This window comes from Panthera pardus, unplaced genomic scaffold (genome assembly GCF_024362965.1).
Source record: "Panthera pardus isolate Hobbes unplaced genomic scaffold, ASM2436296v1 HiC_scaffold_3, whole genome shotgun sequence".
NCBI classification, from domain to species: domain Eukaryota; kingdom Metazoa; phylum Chordata; class Mammalia; order Carnivora; family Felidae; genus Panthera; species Panthera pardus.
In genome coordinates, this window is record NW_026526876.1 from 36,497,825 (window position 1) to 36,524,829 (window position 27,005).

The window sequence follows — 27,005 nt, forward strand, 5'->3', positions numbered from 1 at the left end:
TACACTTGGATGAGCACTGCAAAGCTTATAGACTTGCCAAATCACTATGTTTTATACCTGAAACTAATGTAACATTGTGTGTCAACTATACTTGAATGAATGAAAAATTTTTTTTTAAAAAGGGATAGCAGTAGACCATCAGGAACAATGGAAACTAGACCCTAATGAAGCCATTCCTTCAAAATTATGAATGAATATGATCCTCAACCTAGAATTAATTCTGTGCTTAGCCAAATTGTGAATTTAAAGACGGTAAAATAAAGATATTTTCAGATTTGCATGGTCATAAAAAAAAAAATTAACTCTTTGTAAAAGATAAAGGAGTGGGAGATGTAATTTAACTAAAACTTTACTTTCTATAGTAAAAAGAAAATAATATGTAAAATTGAAAAATGAAGAAATAGCTGTATAAGCAAGGTATTTAGAAATCACAGAGTTGGGGTGCCTGGCTGGCTCAGTCGGTTAAGCTTCTGACTCTTGATTTTTGCTCAGGTCATAATCTCCCGTTTATGAGATAGAGTCCCGCATAGGGCTCTGCACTGACAGCTCTGAGCCTGCTTGGGATTGTCTCTCTCCCTGTCTCTGTCTCTGTCTCTCTCTCTCTCTCTCTCTTTCTCTCTCTCTCTTTCTCTCTCTCTCTTTCTCTCTCTCTCTCTCTCAAAATAAATAAACATTAAAAAATAATAATAAAGGGGCACCTGAATGGCTCAGTCGGTTGAGTGTCTGACTTCTGCTCAGGTTCATGATCTTGAGTCCTGCACTGGGCTTGCCGCGGTCAGCCTGTCAGCACAGAGCGTGCTTCAGATTCTCTGAAAAATCCCCTCCCACCCCTCCCTCATGCAAGCTCGCTTGCTCTCTCTCTCTCTCTCTCTCTCTCAAATAATAAATAAAACATAAAAGTTTAAAAAATAATAAAAATAAAATTCATAGGATATATAGTGGAAATGTGTTTGCCATTCTAGTCCTTTCTAACTCAGCTCTACTCAAAAGCAAACAGTTTCCTATGTATCCTTTCAAAACTATTCCATAGTTTTGTAAACATGTCTGTATATACTGTTTAAGAACACAGACGTTAGGGACACCTGGGTGGCTCAGTTGGTTGAATGTCCGACTTTTGGTTTCGGCTTGGGTCATGATTTCATGATTTGTGGGTTTGAGCCCTGCATCCGGCTCTGTGCTGACAGGGTGAAGTCCTCTTGGGATTCTCCCTCTTTGCCCCTCCCTTGTTGGCTTTCTCTAAATAAATAAATAAACAAACAAACAAACCTAAAAAAAACCCATAAAGGTTAGCATGCCACGCATCATATTCTGTACCCTTCTTTTCCCCTTAATTGTGTGTGTATTTGGAGAAATACCGGGTGATACTGACATTTCGAAGAGTGAAAAACAGGTTCACAGGAAATGGTGGCATGAAGGCAGAGACCTTTACTCTCTTTTCATACAAATTAATCTGTCTTTAATTTTTTAGCATTTAGTAGGCTCATTAAATTTTTATTGAAGTATTTCAAGGTCTACATGAGGTTTTATAGCAGTTCTATCCTAAGCAGGATAGCAAATAGAGTTTTTGGTAGAAGTTGCAATTTTTCTGTTGTTTACTTTATAAATGAATTTATTGTATGTTTTAAAAGGTTTACCATTCCAAGCAGATAAGTATTGCATACACTGGATATTGAAATAAGGTGTCTAATGTGAGGAACAATGTAAATTTTGTACACAAACAGGTATAAAATTAGACAGTCTGGCAATCAGTTCTTCAGTATGCTGTAAATTTGATAAGCTGACGTTTATTAAGAAGTCTTTTCTCTCCTGTTTTTGCCCTAAAATTCTATATTAGTGTAAGCATTTTGTAATTAGTATTGTATGTGACACTACTTAAATTTATTAATGATTTTTTAAAACTTTAACTTGTGTTTTGTTTGAATTTCAGGTAATAACCTTTTCCAATACTTTGTATTTTGTTTAGTATGCCACTTTTTTGGAAGTGGTCACTATCAGTATCTTGTTATGGTTTGATGGCCTTGGAGATTTAAAACCGAGTAAAAGTGTAAGCAGCCTTTCTTATTTAGTTATGAGTTTTAAATCCATTTGTATTCCAAATAGGAAAAGGCAAAAGTAGATTTTCCATGGAGTATGAATTACATAAAAGATATTTTAACAGTTGACTTAGTGAAAACAGACTGGCAGTTTCCATTTACGGGAATTGCAACATAACATTGCATCATACAACTTCCCTTTAAAGGTAGTGGGTTTTTATAATCTATTAGATATTCCTTATAAACTTTATTAATGTGACTATATCTGCTTTTTTAAAGATTAGTGAATTCCTAAAGAAAACAAATTTTATACTATAATTAAATTCTTTAGTATATAATACTATATATACATATCATTTGGTATCACTCATTTAGAATTCTTTCACATTCTTTTATTGTATTCTTATTTACTGTCCCAGTAATCTGTCATTCTCTTTAAGAAAGTATTCATTGTCCCCTTCAGACAGAATGTCTGATTTTTAAAAAATCAGAGTCACAAACATTTATTTAAATAAACTTCAGTTTTTTTCCCAGCATGATTATTTTAAGAATGTGGCACTTTTGGGTGCCTGGCTGGCTCATCAGGAGAGCGTGTGACTCTTGATCTTGGGGTCATGAGTTCGGGCCCTGCGTTGGGTGCAGAGCTTACTTAAAAAAAATAAAAAAAAAATAGAACATGGCACTTTGTTGAGTGATGACTTTGCCACAAAGGTCTGAAATTTTCACTTGAAATTCCTTTCAGAATGAGTTTGAGGTACGTAAGGAAATCAGTTTAATTACTTAATTGACATACTTAATAGACCACAGTGTTTTGTCCAGAAACAGTTCGCAGTTTGTCATTCACTTATTCTGTAGACTTGGACTCTTCGTGACTTTTGGACCTTTTTAAAAAAGTTGAATTTTGCAAGGTGAAGATTTGACTTTGAGAACATCCGAAAGGATATGTCAGAAAGATAGAGTCAAGAACATTTTAAACAATGTCAGTGGCATTGCTCTGTGGCATTCCAAAATGACAGTTTAAAACATTAGGGTATAAAATGTTTTAGAATGATTGCCTAATTACTTTATAATCATACTATGTCTTTGATTTGTTAGATTCCCATGCTCTAGCTCTTGTTATAAATAGGCACTTTTAAAAGGATCAAGTAAAAGTCAACATTTTTCTGGTTGGTTTTTTGGGGGGGTTTAATTTGTAAAATGTAGAATGGGATTATTGTTTTGTCATGCATCTGAATTTCATAGATGACTATAGATAATAATTTTTCTGTTGTGAAAGAAAGTATATATACTCACAAAAACTCCCATTTTGTCTAATTTGGTTTACCCTTATACAATAATAGAATATATATTCAAGTTGCATTTTTATTTGCATTTAGTAATTATTTGATTAAATGTATTTCTTTTATCATTTCAAATGATTGAGGTGACTATAAGAGTTTTTATGCCCCTTTGCTAGCCAAATCATTGATCTTCCATATATAGTTCCTTACAAAAGTAGGGAATCAGTGTTCCATTTGGATTGAACAGATAAGGTCTTATCTTACTGATAGAGTAATTGGCATGAATTCATCTAAATGGACCAATTTATATGGCATAATTGGCAAAGGACATGAATTTTGGATTAAGCAGGCCTAAATTTTTATCTCATTCTTGCTGCTTACTAATCGTGTGACCTCAAACAAGTTATTGAAGTCAGTTTCCTCATCTGAAAAAAATGGAGACTATACCAACTTTCAAGTTTCTAAATATTTTTAAAGCACCATGCACAGTAACATGTCATACATTTATTAACAAATGTTCGTTTCCTCTTCTGTTTTTATCTTTATGTATTGGTGATTTGAGATGAAGTTAATACAGTTAAAGAACTTAAAAAAATTTTTTTTAACATTTATTATTGAGAGACAGAGAGAGACAGAACATGATCATGGGAGGGGCAGAGAGAGGAGGAGACACAGAATCCAAAGCAAGTTCCAGGCTCTGAGCTGTCAGCACAGACCGACGCAGGGCTCGAACTCAGAAACTGTGAGATCATGACCTGAGCCGAAGTTGGACAGTCAACTGACTGAGCCACCCAGGTGCCCCAATACAGTTAAAGAACTTTATAAGCAACTTTATAAGCAACTTTATAAGCAGTCACCCTAAACATAATGTTAAGATTTACTTTAGGATTAGTCTGCCATTTCCTTTAGTAAATACTGTATTCTCTCCTTTGCTGGGAGAAGTGTTTGAGAAAGGAAAGAATGAGTTGAACATTGTAACAGGTCAACTAAGTTAGTGTCTTAAGGACATATTTTTAATAACTTGAACTAATATCTATATTAAAGTGGTTTTCGTTCATTTTCAATCACAGGTACAGGAACCTTAAAGATAGATTTTGTTGGAGAGCTGAATGACAAAATGAAAGGCTTCTACAGAAGTAAATATACTACCCCTTCTGGAGAGGTGCGTTATGCTGCTGTCACACAGTTTGAGGTATGGTATTCTTCTCTAAAATATTACGATCTTGATGTATAAACATTCTGACAAAGTTCTGTTCTATTATTTGCATGATTATTCTGTTCCCTTCATATTGGTTTATGTCTAATGTCTGTCCCTCAAATGAATTTTTGAGAGCTTTCATCACTTTGTCTTTTAGATATTTGAGAAACTGGTTTGTTTTTTTTTTAGAAACTTTTAAATCTTATCCATGTTAATTCATTTAATTTCTTCTAGTATAGATTCATTTACCTACTGCTGCTGCTCCTAATCTAAAAGTTTTCTGTGCTACCATTTCTTTCCTTATACCCTGTTTACTTTTCAAATAAGTAAGTAGAATGAATTCATCATTTATTTAACTTCTTTTAGAGTGCAGCCAGCCATCTAACATTTTCATTGGGGAAACTTTTTTCCAAAAGTATGTGCTTCCTCTACTTCTGCATATTTTGTTCCTTCTTTTCAAGATACAGCATCTTGTCATCGGTTCCTTTTTTTTTTTTTTTTTTTACTTCATTCTGTTTTGTTAAAGTTTCTTTCAAAACTGAACCACTAAACGTTATTTTGCTTAACAAGTTTGATCTTTTTTTTTTTTTTTTTTGAGAGAGAGAGAGAGCTAGAGAGCACAAGCGAGGGAGAGGGGCAGAGGGAGAGAGAGAGAGAGAAAGAATCTTAAGCAGGCTACATGCTCAGTGTGGAACCCAACGTGGGGCTCATTCTCACAAGCGTGAGATCATGACCTGAGCTGAAATCAAGAGTCACATGCTCAACTGACTGAGCCACCCAGGTGCCTTTCTTAAAAAACAAATTAATTTGTTCTTTGTTTATTTTTAAAGGAAAAAATGAGGTCTCTTTAAGTAGGTCAAGTGGTGGCAGTTTTATGTGTAGTATATGGAAATGCCATTAAACGAACGACCTGTTTAGAACTGATGAGGGCATCTGTCTTTATTCCTGTTGCTGTCATTTCGGATGAAGAACAAAGCACATCGAAGATTCGGGGCGGGGGGTTAATAAATCCAGAGAGGCAACCTGTGTTCCCAGCTCTGAATCCTTACTGTGTACTTGTTGACTCTCCTATGCTCTGTGTTTTGTAACATTACTGCTGAAGCCATTTACACTGAATTTTTGAAATGTTGAAATGTTTTGTTAAAAATATTCTAAAATAGTCTAATACTATAGACTGTTAAGATCTGTAGCAGACCTAATTCCTGGATTATTGTTTATTGTTTGTTTCTGTTTGTTTGGGGTTGCTGATGGGGCAGTGATAGTAAGCCTTATGTTCTCCCTGTAGTCACTGCCTAGCTTGTTGCCTGACACTGAGTAGAAAGTAAACATTTAAACAAGTGAAGGAATGGATGATAGAAATAAGACAATGGCAGTTACTTCATGAAATAGTTGGTTAGGTTAATTCAGTAATACTTAGATTTCATATTCTTTTCTTAAGGCTACGGATGCTCGGAGGGCTTTCCCTTGCTGGGATGAGCCTGCCATCAAAGCAACTTTTGATATCTCATTGGTTGTTCCTAAAGACAGAGTAGCTTTATCAAATATGGTATGTATGTGTTTGTAAGTATATTTAAATTTTGAATAAGTGTTTAGAATATGTAGTTTGCTGGTTAGACGGAATAGCATGAAACCACGTAGCACACAATGCTTGATACAGAATGGGAACATAAATGTTAGTTTTCTTATTTCCAGTAAGCCCTCTTTTTTTAAACTGCCTTATTTGGAATTTCCCTCCTCATGGAAGAAATTCCTTATAAACTTTAATTTGGAAAACTAAATAAGTGATGAGTTTAATAAATATTACCTGAAAAAAAAAATCTGGCTTTCTTGTTAATAATGCCAAAAGATATAGCCATATAATGAAGTGTGTATTGAGGTTTCTGGTTGATTGTACTCTTGGAATATGCTCTTTTCACTGATGTCATTGATCTCTTTCATAAATAGAGTAGGCATTTACTACATGAAGTATATTGATTAAGACAGAGAGTACCCTATAGCCTATAATATGAATCTGGGGAACCTGGAAAAGCCTACTGTACCTGAAAATAACTGGCTTTTGCCTCCTTTATCGGTAGAGAGAATTCCATAGATAGAATGCCATTCTCTTCTCGAATATTCCTAAAAGGAGAATAATACATTAAACTGAGATATTCTTTTACCGTTTAGTATGAATGAAATTATCAGGTCTGTTCTTGAGTAAGTCTTCCTTGGAAGAAAGAATAGAGAGATCTTGAGGAAATGGAAAGCCTGAATAGGAAAAAGAGGGGTAACAAAAAAGAGAAACGAGGAACTCTGTAGATAAAAGTGGAGATTCTTCCACAAATTTGCTTAGAACCAGCCTTGGTATAGAGAATGCGCTAAATTTAGAAATCTGTACCCTTTGAAATGTAGATTTCACAATTACACTTCATTAATAGTTATTTGCCTTCTATCCCTCTTTCACTTGAAAAGCATTGAGGTCTTACATCCCAGTGCCTGGCATATAATAGGTATCCAGGAAAAGTTGCTGCTTTTCTCTCACAGATCCTTGGTAGTTTCAACACTTTAGCCCCCAACCTCTTAATGTATCCTTTAAAAAAAATTTTTTTTTAATGTTTATTTACCTTTGAGAGAGAGAGCATGCGTGCTCCTGCGCAAGCAGGTGAGGGTCAGAGAGAGAGGGAGACACAGAATCTGAAGCAGGCTGCAGGCTCCAGGCTCTGAGCTGTCAGCCAGAGTCCAGCGTGGGGCTCAAACTCATGGACTGCGAGATCATGACCTGAGCCGAAGTCTGACACGCAACCGACTGAGCCCCCCAGGTGCTCCTATCCTTCTTAATGGGAGAGATTTTGACAGCATGAAAGCAGTGGTTGAATTGGGATAGATAAGTAAGCAGTACTGGAAAGGGGGAAGGAGAGGCAACACAGTTTATGGCTAGTATTTCCTCTAAGGTATTTAATGTAAACCTGTTTAAATTTTCTACTTCTTTCTTTGTTTCTTTTTCTCTTTCTTGCTTTCTTTCTTTTTTTTTTTTTTTTAAAGAATGTAATTGATCGGAAACCGTACCCTGATGATGAAAATGTAGTGGAAGTGAAGTTTGCCCGCACACCTGTCATGTCTACATATCTGGTGGCATTTGTTGTGGGTGAATATGACTTTGTAGAAACAAGGTCAAAAGATGGTGTGTGTGTCCGTGTTTACACCCCTGTTGGCAAAGCAGAGCAAGGAAAATTTGCGTTAGAGGTAAATGTACTTGAAGAGGATTGTTCCAACAGTCCATAACTCCAGGTTGGGGAATTTACATTTCTGATCAATTATTAGTACAATTATTTATAATTTAGTCTGAAATTTGTTGTGCTACGTTGATTTTATTTTTAAGAGAATTTTGGAACTACCAACCTTGGTGTTATATTAACATTTTACAAGATAATGATGAAGAGAATATTAGAGCGGAATTTATTTATCCAGACAGTGGGTGGGAAAATAAGTAATATATTTTTCATACCAAGTTTTAAATGGCCAACCTTAACAAAGCTTGGGGCTAAGGTAGTCTTCGGAGGTAGGGCTCCCCAGGGTTGGTTTCTAGTAACTTGAGGTGCTTTGGCTTGCAACAGGATTCCTGTGTGGATTTCTATATGAACTACAATGAAATATTTATCAGGTGGTTCTTTTGTTTATACTTTTGTAGGTTGCTGCTAAAACCCTGCCTTTTTATAAGGACTACTTCAATGTTCCTTATCCTCTACCTAAAATTGATCTCATTGCTATTGCAGACTTTGCAGCTGGTAAAGTAAATTTCATTTTATTGCTGAATTGTAATAACTTTTTTGAATTTTGTGATTTTTGAGGAAGAGTTATGTACATATATCAATAAATGTTTGTATTTATTTTATGAAGGTGCCATGGAGAACTGGGGCCTTGTTACTTATAGGTATGTTAATGACACATTCCCCTGCCTTGTCTTTTCAATCACTGATTTCGTAAGAGGTTCACACCTACTTGCGGTTGAGTAGCTTCTGCCTTATGATCTGCGGTAAATTCTCCTACCTCCCCCACTTCTGTGCACATTTCAGGAATGCACATGAACACCCTCTGGTGCTACTATCTGAGATTGTAAGATTTTAAAGTGAGCATCTGGCATTAGTAACATTTTTAGATCTATTTTTGGCTGAGTTTCTCATTTCGGTGCCTTCTCTTCCTCCCAGAAGTTTCATAGTTATTTTTCCAGCTTGAAGAACCTTCTCTGCTTTAATATTTTCTGGCCAGGTTTTTACATGTCTGTCACCACAATACAAACATGTGGGTTGTATAATTTTTAAAGCAGGGTCTGTAAACAAGTTTTTGCCCTGCCTGCTTCAATGAGTTAAGTTTTGGACAGCCTGCTCAGTGTTCTTTTCCGGACTGTGGAATGCATCTTCTCCCAATTTGCCAGTCCCCTTCTTTTAATGGAAGGACTGTCTTGTCTCTGTCTAGCACAATAGTCTAATCCCTCAGACTAAATTCTTTAAGAATTTCAGGCAGCTGTCCTATTTACAAACTGATGGTTTAACTTGTGTCACACCTTTGATCTTCTGTTGTATGAATTCTGTTGGAATAGCTTTTAATCTTCCCAGAACTTTTTCTCCTTTGTATACTCGGAGGTAGTGTTTTCTTGATATCTCTAAAGCCTAACTTGACCATCTTATTTAGTATTATTTGAATCTCCCTCCCCCACTTGTGCATGCCTGCTTTTATTGCAATACTTTTATTGTTTAAAAAAATTTTTTTTTAAACACAGGGAGACTGCATTGCTTATCGATCCAAAAAACTCCTGTTCTTCATCACGCCAGTGGGTTGCTCTGGTTGTGGGACATGAACTCGCCCATCAATGGTTTGGAAATCTTGTTACTATGGTATTTAATATTTTTAAGTGCTCAAATATATTTGTCTTCATCCTGCTGTACATTATTTTGGCTACATAGTATTTCAGGTTTGACTGGAACACTGTGCTAAAAAATAAATGAATCATAGAAAATCTTTATTTTAGAAGGTCCACTTTGAAAAGTGTTTATCAGAATCTCAGTATTAACCAGGAGCACGTGGACAGTCTTTATTCAACACAAAACACTTCCTAAACTGTTGTAGGGTTTGCCTACAAATGGGAAGCCATACTAATTTGGGTGACAGGGGTTCCTTTTAGGTACAGAGATTCTGTGCAGTGAGATGCCAGCCTGACACTAGTTTCTTGAGAATATTTATTATGTAGTCCAGTAGCTGAAAAATAACCTGATAAATAACAACATGATCTTTGATTAGGCTGAAATGCTTTTGGGGGTCAGTTGTCTCATTGACTAAAATATTACATTGAAATTTAATAGAAACGGAAGCAAAGAAAGTAGGGAATAACTATAAAGTATATTAAAATTTCCAACTGTTCCATTGAGATTATTGTTTATTATAATGTTTACAGTGAATGATCTCTGTCCTCAAGTCTTGACCTTTCCCCTCTTACTCTAAGTAAGTGCTATCTATGGCAGCCAACTATGTTAGAGCTTGGGAGCACAGGGTTTAATGAGTGAACTGGAAGTACCTCTGCAAAGAAAGAACTGGAGATTCTGGAGCCAGCCAGATTCCCTGATAGCATTTTAGGTTGCCAAAGAGCAGAACCTGACTTGGATGTTAGTTGAGTCCATATGTCACAGGAATAAGCAAGAAAGTACGGCATTTAACAACTTTTACATGTCTGAGAGAGTTTTTAAAGAAAGCCAGCCCTTGAGATTAAACCATTTCCTTTTGCTTTGGATGTTTAAAATTTTACGTAGGAGTAAAAAAAAAATTTTTGACATATAATTTCATGTGGAATTAAGTATGCTAGTAAACTACCAGCAATACATTTTAGTGGGGGGATATGTGCACATTCTCATATTGCTTTTAAACAACTTTTTACTGGATTTGAGTAACTGTTCTAGTTGTTAGATGTCAGTTGTTTCATTAAGTGAAATGTAAGGGCTTCATGATAGGTTGGTGAATAGCTAGCTCTGTACCAGCTTATCTTCGTGGGAGCTACTAGTTAAATAAGTGCACAGAGCACTTAGACAAATAGCCTTTCATCACCTAGTATTGAAAACATCTGATCTTTCCAGAATTTTAATGCCTTTTTTGTTTTTCACCATTGCATTCGTCCTTTAGCATCTCTATCGTGGATTCTTATATTGATTTCTTTTTTTAAGAGATTTAATCAGCTTTAATGAAACTTGATTAAGATCTCTTTCTAAAAAGTTGGTTTTTTTTTTAAGTTGGTTTTATCTGTGACTCACTTATATTCCTTGTCCACTCTACTATTAATTCTTATTAACAGGTGAGAATTTTGTATTCCGTAAATACTTAAAACAACATTCGTTACTGAACTACTTACTGCCATGATATTTCTGTTCATTTTACCTAATATTTATATAAGCAGTACTGCTTTTCTGTTTATCTAGAAAATTTGTCAGTTGACAGTAACTTTTCTCAGTCATTATAAAAATCCTTTCTAGTTTTCTGTGTTTGGTCCTGGTAGCTTTCTGGTTTATCAAACTAACTTCTACCTGACAATTTAGGCTCTTGCCTACATTTATCTGTTCTCTTCCCCTTTTCCATATAAGCACCCCCCCCCCCCCGCCCCACCTTTCTCCTTACATCTTTTCTACCTTTGGTAATAAAAAGTGACTTAGCTATGTTTTGAAATGTCCCTCAGGCATAATGCCAATATCACCAGTAGGCCTTTCTTAGCATCTCTTTTAAACACTTTTTTTGTTGTTCAGACATGTGACTTACTAAATGTTTTTCACTGAATTTTGGTTTATTAAGTTGTAAGTTGTAGAGTATAGTGGAAGAGACATGTGACTTTTTCAAGTTAGTGGAATGAAAAGCATTTTGTTTTCCTTACACATTTCTTTCTTTTGTTTTTAGGAATGGTGGACTCATCTTTGGCTAAATGAAGGCTTTGCATCATGGATTGAATATCTGTGTGTAGACCACTGCTTCCCAGAGTATGATATCTGGACTCAGTTTGTTTCTGCTGATTACACCCGTGCCCAGGAACTTGACGCTCTAGATAACAGCCATCCTATTGAAGTGAGCCATACTTTTCAACCATCGGCCTTTCTCTCATATTTAATGAAATAAGTAATTTGTTTTGGAGATACTTAGGACTCTGAAAAGAAAATTACATGAGCAGTTCACTTGTTTTTATGGCTTATATTTTCAGTCTTGAAAATCTCACAAGGTTAAGTTCTAATTATGTTTCTTTTTAAGGTAAGCAGTATAAAAGTTTGATCTTTGTAGAAGTAAGTGCTATGTACCCATAAACATTCACTAAGTACATTTTTATTGCATAGAATGGGAGAACCATGCCTATTGGGCAGCATGCATAAGGGAACATTTTGATTCCATTGTTTGTTTCAAAGAAAATTCTGAATGTATTTTTTTTGTTGTCATTATCTGTTTTTATGTATATTTTATTTCTCTTGACTTATTTCAGCTTAGTTTATATGAATTAATTTTGCTTCCAAAGAACTAGACTTACAGTCTACTTTGATGTATTTAACGAGGATCCTATATAATTGTAAGCCATTACGATTAGCTGCAAGAAATAAAATGTTTTTCATCTCTCCTTTCTTCCTTCTCCAGTCTTCCAGTAAATAGATCCATAGTGATTTACCTCCCAGCAAAGCGGAGCCAGGACCCTCAGACGATGGGGATCATGTCATATATTCCACTTTATTTAGTATTAGTTACTACATGCTTTTTAAGGATCATCATTATGCATTTATCAGTGAGCTAAAGGCAGAAAAGTATCTTATGAGTTAGGAGGGTTTTCCTAGAAAGCTTTTTATGTAATTCAGTATTACAGGCTGTCTGCTTCCTGTTATAACCCTGAATCACACTGTCTGCCAGGTCAGTGTGGGACATCCTTCTGAAGTCGATGAGATATTTGACGCTATATCATATAGCAAAGGTGCATCTGTCATCCGAATGCTCCATGACTACATTGGGGATAAGGTAAAAAAGCAGTTTAAAAAAATCTTCCATTCTTTTATGGTGAAATCATAGAGTTTTGCATGGAAAAAAAATGTCTGCTTTCATTTAAATTAAGTTCCTAAGTAATTTTTCTAGATTCTAGAAGAATATACTCTGATCTGGCTTATACCTCCATTTCTTTTTATATATATTGACTCTCGTGGTCTCTTAGATGAATGACGTGTAAATGTGTTTGGGGGATGTGTGGGAGGCTGGTATAAAACTTAAAAGCAAAAGTAGAAAGCAGAGCGTATGCATTCTTAAATAGAAGGTAGTAGACGTTCGAGGGATATGTGTTTTTCAGTAAATCTGACACTCAGGTAATTTGAGTACTAATATGCAGATACACTATAAATTCCAAGGTCTTAATCTCCCGGATTTTAAAAATTGTGTTTTCTCAGGACTTTAAGAAAGGAATGAACATGTATTTAACCAAGTTCCAACAAAAGAATGCTGCCACAGGTAATCTTTAATAGCTTGAGATACGAGTGGAGAGAAGGTGTTGGCTCTCAATCCAGAGTGGGACATTTAATTTTTCCTAAATGCTTAACATAGGAAATCAAGTTGACTTACCTGGTGCCATGTGTTAAGTCACGGATGAGCATGAATCAGGACCTTCCTTCCGGTGCCCTCTGGTAGTCTGCTCTCCATGGCTCGGTGTCCTGCCACTTCCAAGAGTCTGAAGAGTTCTGTTTGGCCATTAAAATTGCTACAAATTAACCATTTTTAGGAGTAAACTTATGGAATAACAGAGTTTCAATGAAGTAAGGTTTAAGATTTTTAGTGTATAGTGGTCTGTGATTTATTGTGAATGGGAGTCCAAAGAAAGAATAAAGGTGTAAGTGTTGATTGAAAATGACAAAGAACCAGGGTTGGAGTTTTGAGTTCTTAGTGAACAAAAAGTTTAGAAAACAAGATTTATGTAATGTCATTAGTATCTAATAGAATGACAAAAGTTTAGAGAGGCCCGGCCATGGGCTGTTCCTGAGGTTTATGACCTGTGAATTAAAAATACATACATCTATCTGCCTCTCTGTTGAGGACACGATGTAATCCTGACACTCTCCCCTTCTACCCCCCCCAACCCCGCCCCATTCCCCTGGCCATAAATGTCCATCTCAGTTTATGAAATAGAGAGGCATTCTGTTCCTTAAAACAGAGCCAAAGAAGAATGTGCTCTTGCAAATTTTCTGAGTCTTTAGCATGCATATATACATAATACATGAGGAAAGAGCTTTCTGGTTCTTAAACTGTAATGTACATGCAGGAACCCAGAGCTGAAAATGTTTCTAATTCAGTAGATCTGGGGTGAGACCGGAGGATCTGCATTTCTAACAAGCTCCCAGGTGAAGCCAGTGCCACTAGTCTTTAGGCCACACTTTGAAAAGCAACACCTACCATGTACCTTTTTTGGGTTTATGTTACTTCTAAAGACAGTTGGCAGTTCAAAGACACTGCAGTTACCATCCATGGTTTTTATCCTGTCTGTCCTCACTACCCTTTGCTTAATTCACGCCTTCACAATCTCTACTGAATTCCACAGCTGCCTACCAACTCACTACTTCTTGCCTGCCCCACTCTCTGCAGTTCTCCCTGTCACTCTGAGGCTAGCCAGGGTTATCTTTCTAAAGCAAATACTTGATTGCATCACCTACTGATTATTGCATCACCTACTGATTAAAAACATTTGAGATACTTCAGTCCCTTCACAGTGTAGTCTGTTCTTTTTAAGCCATACATAGTCTTTTTTTTTTTTTTTTTTTTTTTTTGAGAGAGATACACACAGAATGTGAGCAGGGGAGGGGCAGAGAGAGAGGGAGACACAGAATCTGAAACAGGCTCCAGGCTCTGAGCTGTCAGCACAGAGCCCGATGTGGGGATTGGACCCACGAACCATGAGATCATAACCTGAGCCAAAGTCGGACGCTTAACTGACTGAGCCAACCAGGTGCCCCAAGCCACACGTAGTCTTAGCTGGTCAGCCCTTGCCTACTGTTTCAGCCTCATTGCTGGATATGCCTTCTAGCTTCAGCGCATTGAACATTTGCTATTAGTAATGTTTTGTGTCTTTCTTACACTTTTTCTTTGTATATAAACCATTTATTTGTCCACCTGGAATGCCCTTTTCCCTTTGCCTAATGAACAACTCCTCTTCAAGATGCAGACCAGAAGCCAACTCTTGTGAAGCCTTTATTTTCCTTGAATTTTTTTTTAAAGTTTACGTATGTATTTTGAGAGAGAGAGAGTGCGAGCAGGAGAGAGGGACAGAGAGGGAGGGGGAGAGAGAGAGAGAGAAACTCAAACAGGTGCCTCACTGTCAGCTCACAAACCTGTGAAATCATGCCCTGAGCCCAAATCAAGAGTCGGATGCTTAACCAACTGAGCCACCCAGGTGCCCCTTCCTTGGATTTTTCCTTAAAGGGCTTTTCCTCTGTTCATGCCCCCATTATAGCGTGTATCTCATTGAATTGCTGTTTTGCTTACCATGCCACCAGTGCCATTTGACCATATGAGTTTTACTTCAGCCTTAGAGCACTGAGTGTTTTTTAAACCTCTGTTAATTGAATGGATATCATGGTTTTAAGTTTGTAGGTGATGCTTAGTGGTGATCTTGAATATGTTTGTTTGTTTCTGTTATCTTCTTGTTTGAACTTCCCTGTTTGTCTTTTCTTTACTATAATTTGTGATGGATTTTTTTTTTTTTTTTTTAAGTAAACTCTAGGCATAACATGGGGCTTGAACTCAAAAAACTGAGATCAAGAGTTGCACCCTCTATTGACTGAGCCAGCCAGGCACTCCTATAATTTGTGATTTTTTTCTATTAAACTGGAACAATTAGGGGCATCTTAAACTATAAGACCGGTTTTTGTAATAGAGTTTATTTAATGGAGAGGCAAGTGGACATTAACTTGACCCCCCGTTTATCTCCCGAACCTGAAAGAACCAAAGAATTGGTTAGCAAGATAGCGTCAGGAGCTATATAAAATTTCTGGTTTGTTTCAGAAAATAAAAATGTAAACATTTTAGATTTTCATTGTTCGTGTTTACCTTCTAGAGGACCTCTGGGAAAGTTTAGAAAATGCTAGTGGTAAACCTATCGCAGCGGTGATGAATACCTGGACCAAACAAATGGGATTTCCCCTCATTTATGTGGAAGCAGAACAGGTAACCTTATAAAAAGTCCTCCAATTTGTCTGCTACTGTACTACATGGAATTCAGGCGGTGTTCCCTCATTTGCTTTTCTGTACTTACATTTAAACTAGCCCTTGCATTGTTTTCTTGGTGATCTCTTATCTGTATACTAAATGGTTTGCCTCCCCCTCCGCCATCATTAAAATCATACATACTTATAGTAGAAAACAAAATGTTGTCTACTCTTACTGTCCCCAAGGAAAACACTGTAAACTTGTTGATATAACTCATTTTTTTAAGTTTATTTAAGTAATCTCTATACCCAACATGGGGCTTGAACTCATGATTTTGAGGTCACTAAGTTGCATGCTCTTCCAGCTGAGCCAACCAGGTGCCCCTTGATAGAATTCTAAAATGACCAAGTCAGGTTTATCCTAGGACTGCAAAGTTGATATAACATTAAAAAAAACTATCAGTATTTTGATTCATAAACACTACACTAACAGAATATAGGTAGGAGAACCACATAATCACTCCAATAAGATGCAGGAAAAGCATTTGTGAAAATTCAACACCCATTTATAATGTCATTCTTAAACATCAGCACTTTTTAAAATATTTTATTCATTTATTTTTAAATGCTTATTTATTTATTTTGAAAGAGAGCATGAGTGGGGGAGGGACAGAGGGAGAGAGAATCCCAAGCAAGCTCCATGCTCAGCACAGAGCCCAACCCAGGGCTCAATCTCACAACCATGAGATCATAACCAGAGCTGATACCAAGAGTCGGACGCTCAAGCAACTGAGCCACCCCGGCACCACTTAAGATTTATTTTTTAAGTAATCTCTACACCCGGTGTGGCGCGCGAACCCACAACCCCAAGACCAAGAGTCACATGCTGCACCATCTGAACCAGCCTGGTGCCCCTAAAATTAGTTTTAATGTTGGTTGGGTGGCAATGGGATTTTGATCAGAATTGCACTATTATTAGTTGAACTGTTACCTGAATTCAGAAAGTTGTACCTCAGAATGAGTTTTCTTCCCAGCAGGACTGAGCTACCCAGGTGCCCCCGGTCATTGCTTCTTTACTCAAATTTTTTAGCTTTTCAGTTCTGTCTTGTGTAGTCAGTTTATCCATAAAGGTCATTGGCCTAATTTGACATTGAATTTGGGTGATACGAATCTGTTATATATTATGTTATTTAAAATGTTCTAGGACGTATTAACAAATGATAAGTAAAGCAAACGATTGCATATTTGCAAAGTTTTTTTTTTTTTTTTTTTAATATGCACTTCGGTTGTTTTAAATTGTTTTTGCAGTTCTCCCCCACCACTTTTTTTGTGCTTCATTGCAAAGCTCATCCTTTGAAACAAAATGTGTGCCTCTTTCATGTTTAGCAGTCACTCTAAACCTTTGAATTCTGAACGTTGAGTCCATGTGCTAATGTAAGGTTGCCACTTTTTAGAAGCTTAGGAGTCTAAAGACATAACCTCCCTCTATAAAGATTAAAACAACTGGCTGCAGTATTATTTATTGTTACGTATCCTTGTGAAAATGGTAACATTTTAAAGTTCTTGTCTGTATACATAACCCTTCTGAGGGGCCGTATTACATAGAACATGGCCTTTTATTTAGAGGCTTGTTATTTTGGGGCCTAAATGAGAAACAGCGCCTTTTCTCCCATTCTATACTATCGTCCTCTTCCTCACTGTTGCACTTTGTGTTCTCATGAGACATTTGGCTGTACTGGTTTCACCTTCTACTTTGTCACAGAAGTGTTGGCCCCTCCAAAAAGAAGGGGAAAAAAAAGGGTTGATACTACTATTAATAGCCTTTGTTTATGCTTTCTTAGGTAGAAGACGACAGATTATTGAGGTTGTCCCAAAGAAAGTTCTGTGCCAGTGGACCATATGCTGGTAAGCAAATGGCCGTAAGCGGGAGCTGATGAGTGAATGTGGACACCATTCCAGTAGTGTTCCAATTAACAGGAAGTAATTACATATTTTTTAATATTTTTGATAGGATTAAATAAAAACAAGGAAACGGTAATAAAATACAAATGAAATCTAGGAAATCAAAAGAGGAGATTCATGAGGTATTTGTGGTGTTTTGATATTCTTCAGTTTTTTGAAATTCCATGTCTCTGTATGTTATTGGAGGCTACAAGGAATGAAGAAGGATAGGAACACCTAAGAAGGATGTCTCTATCCTTACAAGAATCTTGCTGCACATTTGTGTGGGTGGCTAATTCTTTGTCTTCTTTTTAATTCTTGGGCATACTAAGTAAGTAAACAAGTAAATAAAGCACAAAGATTATTTACAGTTATCATGTACCATTTACTGTGCTAAGGCAGTATCACTGACCCTTATTTTATAGTTTCAGCAACCCTACTGGGTAGGTAGTATTATTTCCTTTCTACAAATGAAGGAGCTGAGGCATAGCTGGGTTAGTTAAATTGCCCAAGGTCGCCTATCTGATGAGTTAAAGAGTAGGAATTCAGACAAAATAGTTGGATTCCATGAGTTTATACCCTTAACTACCACTCGACTCTGGCTTTTCAAATTATTTCTACAGGTCAGTAGATTCTTTTGCTCAGGAAATTAAAAGTACCTTTCTCACCTCCTTTAAAACAATTCTTAGTAGGGGGAGGTGTATATCAGAATCACCTATCCTTTTCATGTTCCAAAATAGGGCACACTCTACTAGGGTTAAGAGGTATATACCCTTTCATCCTTAACCTTCCTTAGCATTTGGAATTACTTTTTAAGTAAAGCTGTCTGACAAGTCAGATGACAAGGTTATTATCCAAAATAAATCCCTAAGGGTCACAGTTTCTGTTTTCTGCCTCATACCCACAATCTGCATCGTAGGACTGAGAGGTTTTGCAGTTTTTTTCAAATACTCTGTGACTGACCAGTATAGGCAGTATTAAAACCTGAAATGTCCCATTGTTAGGAAATTTTAATTTGTGGTTTAACCTGATAGCACAAAACTAGATAACTTAGTAAAATAGTTAAATGTAACTATAGTTAAATGTACTGGGCAATGGGCAAAGGACTCTCTTCTGTTTGGCATCTTAATTCAAAGTCTGTTTTTCTGTCGGATCCCTAAAAGACAGGTATGTCATCTGCCTTGCAAAAGCTTTGAGTTTTAGCTATGACTTTTTAGTGATGGAATCCGTCAGTTCTAGGATGTATCCTGTCTAAGAAATTAAGTCAACCCTTCACTACGTATACTTGTTAAGGACTGCACCTTAGAATGTTTTTAAATGCTATATGAAGACTTTGACCTACTTGAAATTTCTTTTACAGTAAAATTATTACTGTCTCTGTTACTCTATAAAGGGAAATGATTAAATTAAAATCACTGTGTTTTAATTTAACACGAATTTTAATTAAGAAACACTAAATAAACTGTTCTCCTTTTCTCTTTTAGGCTATTGTGATTTTTGTTAATAAATTCTCTCTTCCTTTATACTAGTATTATTCAGGTTATGGAAGAGTTTATGTACCATTGAAAATGAGCTATTGGCTTAACAGACTCAAGCTCATATGTAAGATACCAGTCCTCTCCCTCCACCTTACCTTCTATTTCTTCCCATGACAAATTATTTTTCAAGTTTTCTATTTGTTCTTCTGTTGCTTAAGGAGAAGACTGTCCCCAGTGGATGGTTCCCATCACAATCTCTACTAGTGAAGACCCCAACCATGCCAAACTGAAAATTCTGATGGACAAGCCAGAGATGAATGTGGTTTTGAAAAATGTCAAACCAGACCAGTGGGTAAAGGTGAGTCCATAAATGGCCTAGCCATTTTTATCTTACCTAAATGAATTGATTTCTCTCACTTCCTTTATACATTTTATGGCCGGCTGTAAATTCTGCTTTAGTTTAGATGAGGACTTGCAAAGACAAAAACATTACTAAACTGTCCTGTGTGAAATTTAGGGCCAATTTTCAAATAATATTATCTGATGTCTTCCCTTAGGTAAGGGAGTGGTACATAAGCAGATAAAAAGGGATATGATCAAAGGGGAAAAAATAGTAGATTATGTGTAAAGTCACATTAATCAAAAGGTCTGTGGTCTTGCAACTTCCAACTGCGCTGTCATTGTAACAAGATGTTAACCTCCACGATGTGCTGTCATTGTGTATGCACAGCTATCGTCAAGCGAGGCCACACATGTAATAATGAGTTTGTGTCACTGAAATGTGAAATTCCTGTAACTGGTGTTTTAAAATCATTTCATAAAAATAACAGTTGGTAAAGATTATTTCCCATTATTCTGTACTCTGTACCATTCGTAATAAAAGTATCTACTATAAACTTTTCTCCCAATTATAGGTTCCTAATAGGAATCATACATTATCTCAGACTTTTGTATATGTATATGTGTGTGTGTGTGTGTGTGTGTGTGTGTGTGTGTGTGTGTGTGTATACACATACACATATATGATTTTTTAAAAATATACTCAGTGGAGGGGTGCCTAGCTGGCTCCCGTCAGAAGAGTGTGAGACTCTTGATCTCAGGGTTGAGTTCACACCCCACATTGGGTATAGAGATTACATAAAAATAAAATCTTTAAGAGGTGCCTGGGTGGCTCAGTCGGTTAAGCGGCTGACTTCGGCTTAGGTCTTGATCCTCACGGTTTGTGAGTTTGAGCCCCACATTGAGCTCTGTGCTGACAGCCTGGAGCCTGCTCTGGATTCTATGTCTCCTTCTCTCTCTGACCCTCACCCGCTCACACTCTGTCTCTCTCTCTCTCAAAAAATAAACATTTTAAAAATTATAAAAATAAATAAATAAATAAATAATTATAAATTATAAATAAATAAAAACTTTAAAAATACAGATAGATACACACATATACATACTCAGTAGAATACTGTGTTACCATTTGAAATTACATCTGGAAGATTATGTAGCTATATGAAATTTTTCTTATAAATGAGAAAAACCTATGTATGCTGTGATTGTAACTGGGTAAATAAAGGTATTATTCCTGCAGTAAAAGGTAGAGGGAATCAATAAAATAGCAGTTGTATTATCGTGAGGTGATTTAAAAAAAATACTCACAGGGGTACCTGGGTGACTCAGTCAGTTAAGCATCCAACTCTTGGTTTCAGCTTAGGTCATGATCTCATGGTTCTGGGATCGGTCCTGCATCAGGCTCTGTGCTGAGTGTGGAGGCTGCTTGGGATGCTCTCTCCACCTCTCTCTCTCTGCCCCTCCTTCCCTGCTCATGCTCACTCTCTCTTTCTTTCAAAATAAATAAATAAAATTAAAAAAATACTTACATGTAAGTAGTAAAAGTAAAAACATAAATAGTGAAGTACTTGTATCTTCTACCTTATTTTACCTTTAAGGTATTTGGTATATAAATATTATCAAAAATATTTTTGCCTGTCAGTCATTAGCCTACAGAGAATAACAGTCCGTGATTATCTCATTCCACAAATTATATGAAATTACCTTTAAGGTCCATGCAATTCTTTAAAATCTAGGACCTGAGCATTGCTATTCTGGTGAGACTGTGGGCTGAGTAGATGAGTCTTTTTGTAAAGGTTTAGTCTTCCTCAGAGATTCCACTGTCCCCGTGTTCTTACATATAGTAAATATTTTCTGTGAACTTAAAACCATCCACCGAGAGTAGACAGAAACCGATCCGTGTGATTCCCTCCCTCCCAACCATTTCCTTCCTACTGTCTCTCACTTTGTCCCCCACTATGTCAAGTTTCTGTTTTCTTTCACCTGTTTTCATCTTTGACAACCGCTTTCTATCTTTATGTGTTGTTTCATTTTAATCCCTGCCTGCATATGTGATCTTTGTTGTTTTCACTCAGATATACTGAAAGCAAAACTCCTTTCACACCTGCAAAAGACTGCTTTAAAAAACAAATGGATGTGGCGCCTGGGTGGCTCAGTCAGTTAAGTCTCCGACTTCGGCTCAGGTCATGATCTCATGGTTCATGAGTTCAAGCCCTGCGTTGGGCTCTGTGCTGACAGCTCAGAGCCTGGAGTCTGCTTCAGATTCTGTGTCTTCCCTCTCTCTCTCTCTCTCTCTGTCTCCCTCTCTCTGCCCCTCCCCTGCTTGTGCTCTCGCTCTCAAATAAACACTAAAATTAAAAATTAACAAAACAAATGGAACTGTTTAATTAATAATGTCCATTGGGTATCTTTTCAGTTAAACCTGGGAACAGTTGGGTTTTATCGGACCCAGTACAGCTCAGCCATGCTGGAAAGTTTATTACCCGGCATTCGTGACCTTTCTCTGCCCCCTGTGGATCGACTTGGATTACAAAATGACCTCTTCTCCTTGGTGAGCCTCTCTCAAGTAGTATAATGGATTTTGTTGATTAAAGGATTTTGTTTTTCCTGGAGTATCTGACTGAAACATAATTAGAAGAATATGGCTCTTCCTGAAGGTTGAACACCTTTTGGGACTAGAACAAATGACTAATTATTAATTAACATGACAAGATTGAACCTATATAATTTACCGGAAACAAATCCCATGTCACTACTCCTAAGCCAGCTTTTTGCAATGAAAACTATCCTTCGTAAGGCAAAAATTCTTTTCGGTAGAAATAGGTATGAGCCTTGAAGAAATTTCCCTATTGATGTTTGTTTGGTTTTTTTTAATAATTCAGAATAATTTATATTTTTCTAAAATAGTGATTGTACTTGGCTGGAAACATCTAGAATTTTTTAACATTCCATTACTACTCAAATAATAGTCCATTAGCTTTAGAATTATATTTATGTGGGGTATCTGGGCGGCTGCGTCAGGAGAGGATCCGACTCTTGATCTCAGGGTCATGAGTTCAAGCCCCACATTGGGCGTGGAGCCTACTTTAAAAAAAAAAAAAAGGATTATATTTCTTTTGGCTTTGTTCCAGAAAGGATTTAAATCAGCAATTAGTAGTATTATCTTTATGACTCCAACATAGGTTAGATAATTTCCAGATGTCTGTGATAAAATTGTCAGATTCCTCCTACTATTCCTTTAAAGTGGACTTGAGTTTTCCCTCCCTTCTGCAGTAACTGGTTTTGGATTCCTCCTTTGTATAAACACAGATTAGCACTGATGCACAAAACCTCACATCTGCTGATCTCATTGCTGAGAGAGACCTGTCCCAGGAGAGTGGTGTATTTGTGCAGTTGGCTGCTGTAACACGAGTTCCTTTTCCTAGCTCTGTTAGTTAATTCTAAAAGGCCTTCCAGTTTGCCTTCTTTCACAAATGAGTAAAGGACAGACTGAAGTTGACACAGTTGGCAGGTCCAGCTTTGAAAGAGCCTCTGTCAAAAACCAAAGCCCTAACTATTGTTGTGTCTTTTCTGAAAGTATGAGAATTTTAAAAATAAAAACAAAGCCAAGGCCCCAGACACTGGATAGAAATAGGAAGTTAACGGCTCTCCTTCTTGCTTTCTTTTTTTTCCCTTGCTTTCTTTCTCATTGAAGTATAGTTGATGCACAGTGTTACATCAGTTTCAGGTGGACAGCATAGTGATTCCACGTGTCCGTGCCTCATGCCGTGCTCACCACAAGTGTAGCTATACCACCTGTCACCAGACAAAGTGTACCTAAGTTGCTCTCTCACAAATAACAAAAAGTAAATAAGGGATATTGTCATGATAGGAGGTTTATTCTCATAATCCCCTGTGTTCTTTCAACCAAAGGAATGACTGACTAGCAGTAGATAATGCTGAAAATGCATGCTTGTGTTTCTTTGTTTTGTTTTTGTCTGAAGACTAGATTAATTTATGTTTTTTCCTATCCCAGGCTCGAGCTGGAATCATTAGCACTGTAGAGGTTCTAAAAGTCATGGAGGCTTTTGTGAATGAGCCCAATTATACTGTATGGAGCGACCTGAGCTGTAACCTGGGGATTCTCTCAACTCTCTTGTCCCACACAGACTTCTATGAGGAAATCCAGGAGTTTGTGAAAGATGTCTTTTCACCCATAGGGGAGAGACTAGGCTGGGACCCCAAACCTGGAGAAGGTAATGGATGCACGGAATGGGGAAAGAATTGATGAGGAATTGGACCCTTTTTACTCAGCTGTGGTTAACAGTACCGGTAGCATCGTGGTATCTGTTGGGTGTTACTATGTTTTCAGCTCCCCAGAAATTAAATCTTAGGTCTTGTAAGTTTATTGGTGAAGTTACATGGGTCACCAACCTAAAAACAGTGGTGGTCATGTGTATTCACTGTTAAATACGATTCGTAAACAACACAAATGGTAGAAATAGAGGCCTTTTACAGCGTTCCAAAAGCCTGTCTATAGTCAAGAAAAGCTAAAGGGAATTTTAGATGATTTTATTTATTATTGCCATAACTATCAGGCACCTTATGTGTACAACTTGGAAGGATACCGAGAGACAGTAAGTGAATTAAGGAAGTTACTGACATTCTACATGTGTTCTCTCCTCTGATTATTTCCATAATTGTATATTTACTCTTTTGCCGTCATCATATGTTGGGAATGGTGATCTTGTGGTTTTATATATAATTGTTTTCTACCATCTGCAAATAACTAAAGGTGGTATTTCATCCTGGCAGTCTTGATCTCAGAGTCTTTTGCAATAAGAACAACAGTAACAATTACCTAGAGCTCTATGTTTTCCCCTTGTGGATTCAACAAATATTTATGCGCCTAGTAAATACCAGGTACTATTCTGGGAGCTGGTGGTACAGCAGTGAAGAAAGCTTTGCCCTGTGTGGCTTACATTCTAGTGGGAGACACAGCAAACCATTGAACATACGATAATTTAGGTGGCAACGAGTATCATGAAGAAAAATAAAGTTAGGTAAGGTAGATAAAGAGTGGTAGGCCGGTACGCCCTAGCCTGGTCAGGGCAACAGTCACTCATGATGAAGTGATAATATGAGCATAAGCAGAGACCTGAGAGAGAGAGCTGTGAGGCCATCTAGAGGGAAATGGTCCAGACAGGGAACAGCCAGTGCAGGAGATCTGCAGCAGGAGCAGGCTTGGGTTGTTCGAGGAATAACAAGGAGGCTAGATACATCAGGACGGAGTAAGTGAGGGGGACAGAGTGGGAAGCGGTGCAGCTCCTATAGGACCTGTGGGACCTAGTACATTTTCGACTTTCACAGTTAGTGATATGAGAAAGTGACTTGAGAGCTGATGCACAAGAACGTGACTTGACGTACTCAGCTGTGTGGGACCCAGACGAGTGGAGAGGCAAGAGACAGGAGCAGGGAGACCTTACAGAGCTGTTCGAGTAATCCAGTTGAGGTGCCAGATGCAGCTTACACTTGCAGGTGGCAGATTCTGGGCGTGTTTTGAAGGTAGAACTGAACCTATTTGGTGGTGGACTGACTGCAAGGGGAAGGAGGAGGAGCCACCACATTCTGGCCTGAGGACCGGAGGGGTGACCTTGCCAGATACAGAACAGGATGGCCATAGAAGTGGGCTGGGAACAGAGGGAATCAGGAGCTGGGTGTTGGACATGTCAACTTAGACATCCAGGTGGAGAGTCAAGCCTAGAGGTCTAGGCTGAATAAATGCATTTAGTGTGTAGATGGTGTTTACAGCCACGAGACTGGACGAGATCACGCAGGGCCTGAGTGTAGGCGGACAAAAGAGGTCTGAGGGCTAGGTCCGATGCCAGGCCAAGATTTGGAGATTGAGTGGAAGACGAGGAGTCCGCAAGGGAGACTGGCCACTGAGGTGGGAGAGTCAGGAGGGAGGAGATGTTCCAGACGTCTTAAGAAGCTGTGCAGAAGGAGCGTTACCCACTGTGACGGCTGGTGCTCTGAGTCCGGCGAGATGAAGGGGGTTGGTGAGGCCATCAGCAAGTTCTGTGGAGCGGTGGAGAGCACTAGTGGTCCTCCAGAGCGGGAGGGGGTAAGCAAAGGGCACATTCAGACAACCTTTTTTTTTTTAATTTTTAATGTTTATTTTTGGGAGAGAGAGACAGAGCATGAGCAAGGGAGGGGCAGAGAGAGAGAGGGAGACACGGAATCGGAAGCAGGCTCCAGGCTCTGAGCTGTCAGCACAGAGCTGGATGTGGGGCTTGAACTCAAGAACCGTGAGATACGACCCGAGCCGAAGTCAGACGCTTAACCGACTGAGCCACCCCCCAGGCGCCCCACATTCAGACAACTTCTTCAAGGAGTTTTTGCTGAAAAGGCAATCAGAGAAAAGGGGATAGTCTGGGGAGAGATGTAGAGTCAGTGGAGGCATATATATATATATATTTTTTTTTTTTAATAAAGAGGAAGATTTTGTAACATGTTTTTGTGCTGATGGCAATGCTAGAGTAGTAATAGAAAAATCCGTGATGTGAAAGAGACGGGGGCTAATTCCTGGAGCAATGGCCAAGCGATGGAGAGGAGTCGGGACCCAACGGAGGAGTGTGCTTTAGACAGGAGCACAGAGCCCTAGAAACAAAACATGAGAGGGTGTGTGGGGTCAGATCCAAGCAGACTGGTGGATGTTGTACTTCTCTTTCACGGCTCAAAAACACCTTAATGAAATAGGGAGAATATCTTTAGTTTTCTAGTTTTATAGATAGAAGAATCAAACAGCAAAATAATAAAACATTCCCTTGTGTCACACAGCAAGTGAGTACCAGAGTCAGAATTACAAATTGGTTCTTCTAAGAACCTCACTAGTGTCCTGTTGTGTTATGTATTGATCTCCTATTGTTTTCTTGGACTTACTTTTTTACTGAGTTATAATTTAAATGTAGCAAAATGCACAATTCAATGTTACATTTCTTGGGGTGCCTGGGTAGCTCAGTCAGTTAGGCATCCAGCTTCAGCTCAGGTCATGATCTCGCAGTTCATGGGTTCGAGCACCGGGTCGGGATCTGTCCTGACAGCTCAGAGCCTGGAGCCTGCTCCGGATATTCATTCTCTCTCTCTCTCTCTCTCTCTCTCTCTCTCTCTCTCTCTCTCTCTCTCTCTTTCTCTCTGCCCCTCCCCTGCTCTCTCCAAAATAAATAAACATTAAAAAAAAATTTAATGTTACAACTCAGCGACTTTTGACAAAAAATACACTGAAGAGGTTGCCTCGGGCCTCTTCCCAGTCAGTCCTTGCCAGGCCGGTTCCCCTATCCATCCCCTCCAGGCTAACACTATTCTGCCTTTTTTCACCCTAGATTAATATTATCTCTTCTAGAACTTGATGTAAATGGAATCCTAATATATTTTTCCTGCTCTTACATCTGGCTTCTTTCAATATAATGTGCTAGAGATACATCCAGGCTGTTCATTCCATTTTATTGCTTAGTGGTATTTCATTGTATGTACCACAACTTAGCTGTTTTGGTATTGCAATCCATCATTGCTAGTGTTAACTTTTTTTTTTT

The 27,005-nt window shown here is 37.8% G+C and overlaps 1 protein-coding gene across 1 annotated transcript in view; it reads left to right on the top strand.

Annotated features, from left to right (window-relative positions):
- Positions 1-27,005, top strand: part of NPEPPS (aminopeptidase puromycin sensitive) — a 93,465-nt gene that overhangs the window by 57,154 nt on the left and 9,306 nt on the right. Inside the window, exons 4-17 of the mRNA XM_019415939.2 lie at positions 4,384-4,505; positions 5,950-6,057; positions 7,533-7,733; positions 8,179-8,275; positions 8,388-8,421; positions 9,268-9,382; positions 11,421-11,585; positions 12,408-12,512; positions 12,932-12,992; positions 15,586-15,695; positions 17,518-17,581; positions 19,314-19,453; positions 21,851-21,985; positions 23,450-23,669. Coding sequence (XP_019271484.1) covers positions 4,384-4,505; positions 5,950-6,057; positions 7,533-7,733; positions 8,179-8,275; positions 8,388-8,421; positions 9,268-9,382; positions 11,421-11,585; positions 12,408-12,512; positions 12,932-12,992; positions 15,586-15,695; positions 17,518-17,581; positions 19,314-19,453; positions 21,851-21,985; positions 23,450-23,669 — 1,677 coding nt within the window. The remainder of the gene's footprint in view (positions 1-4,383; positions 4,506-5,949; positions 6,058-7,532; positions 7,734-8,178; positions 8,276-8,387; positions 8,422-9,267; positions 9,383-11,420; positions 11,586-12,407; positions 12,513-12,931; positions 12,993-15,585; positions 15,696-17,517; positions 17,582-19,313; positions 19,454-21,850; positions 21,986-23,449; positions 23,670-27,005) is intronic.